This window comes from Rhagoletis zephyria, unplaced genomic scaffold (assembly GCF_001687245.7).
Source record: "Rhagoletis zephyria isolate East Lansing unplaced genomic scaffold, Rhagoletis_zephyria_1.1 Rzeph_scaffold_59129, whole genome shotgun sequence".
In the NCBI taxonomy this organism is placed as follows: Eukaryota; Metazoa; Arthropoda; class Insecta; order Diptera; family Tephritidae; genus Rhagoletis; species Rhagoletis zephyria.
In genome coordinates, this window is record NW_016216180.1 from 1 (window position 1) to 1,663 (window position 1,663).

At 44.0% G+C, this 1,663-nt stretch overlaps 1 protein-coding gene across 1 annotated transcript; it reads left to right on the top strand.

Annotated features, from left to right (window-relative positions):
* The first annotated feature begins 6 nt into the window (after nucleotides 1–6).
* LOC108356433 (ATP-dependent RNA helicase p62-like) lies at nucleotides 7–1,659 on the top strand. The gene has a single exon (XM_017607543.1). It carries the CDS (start codon nucleotides 67–69, stop codon nucleotides 1,657–1,659), a length of 1,593 nt encoding a protein of 530 aa, XP_017463032.1. The 5' UTR covers nucleotides 7–66.
* Nucleotides 1,660–1,663: the final 4 nt, after the last annotated feature.

The window sequence follows — 1,663 nt, forward strand, 5'->3', positions numbered from 1 at the left end:
GCGTTTGACATAAAATAATAAAATACAAACGAATCTTCTTCGTCAAGACTTTACCTAAGAGTAAAAATGTATGCAGGTGGTTATGCGGTGAGCGGTGGAAGTCCACAAACCAACTCTAATGGATTCTATGGTGCCAGTGGCGTCGCAGGTGGTCCGCGTCCTGACCGCCCCCATTACCAACGAAATGCTATTAACAATGGCAACAATGCCGGTATGCCATATGGTGGTGGATCTGCATTGTATGGTGGCGCCCAAAGCTCTTATCGTGGGGGCAGCAGCTCTAATTCGATGGTGACAAGTGGGGGTCCGAGCTTCTATGGCAGTGGTGTTGCCACTCCTGGAGGCTACCAAGCTCGTGGTAAAAATCCGAATTTCGTACCACGTTATCAAAAACCAAACGGCGGCTACCAACCTAATAGCGGCTACCACGGTGGTATGAATTTAGGTTTATTGAGCAAGGAAGAGCGAGCCGAACTTCAGCGTGAAAAAGCTAAAAATCCCGGTCGTAACCTACAAATCCCACTTTGGGAAAATTTACAACCTTTCAAGAAGAATTTCTATGTACCACATCAAAACACATTGAATATGAATGAACAAGCTGTTGCTGAGTTACGCAATGAGTTGGAGATAACAGTTTCGGGAAATGGTATTCCCCATCCAGTATCGACATTCGAGGAATGTTCTCTGCCAGAATATACAATTGAAGAGATGAAGCGCCAGGGCTTCACTAAACCCACTGCTATTCAAGCACAAGGTTGGCCGATTGCTCTTTCTGGTCGTGACTTAGTTGGTATAGCACAGACCGGTTCCGGTAAGACGTTGGCATATATGTTGCCTGCTATGGTACATATTGCAAATCAGCCACCATTACAACGTGGAGAGGGTCCCATAGCATTGGTATTGGCGCCAACACGTGAATTGGCTCAGCAAATACAATCTGTTGTTCGTGATTATGGACACTTGTCTAAACCTGAAATTCGCCATACCTGTATTTTCGGTGGTTCTTCAAAAATACCGCAAGCTCGTGATTTGGAAAGAGGCGTTGAAGTCATTATCGCTACACCAGGCCGATTAATCGATTTCTTAGAGAATCGGAACACAAACTTGCAACGTTGTACCTATTTGGTATTGGACGAAGCTGATCGCATGCTGGACATGGGTTTCGAGCCACAAATTCGTAAAATAATAGAGCAAATTAGACCCGATCGTCAAGTGGTAATGTGGTCCGCAACTTGGCCCAAGGAAGTACAGGCACTGGCCGGTGATTTCTTAAAGGATTATATTTCTATAAACATTGGCTCGATGAACTTATCAGCTAATCACAATATTCGACAAATTGTAGAAATTTGTCAAGAATCTGAGAAGCCACAACGGGTTATCAAGTTGCTAAAAGAAGTAGCACCTACCACTAATAATGCTGCTAACAATAATAACAAGATTATTATATTTGTCGAAACTAAGATAAAGGTAAGAGTATTTATTATTTTCATTATTTTTTTTAGTACTGATATAATATCAGTGCTAAGGGGAGGGGTCACATCGGCTACTAAGCCCCGCTCGCGTATGCTTGTCCGTCAACGTTGTCGTCAAGCTGAGCCAAGGGGAGGACCAGGAAGTGTGCAACTTCCACTGGGTCTGTCCATAGAACAGACGCGTTAGCTGG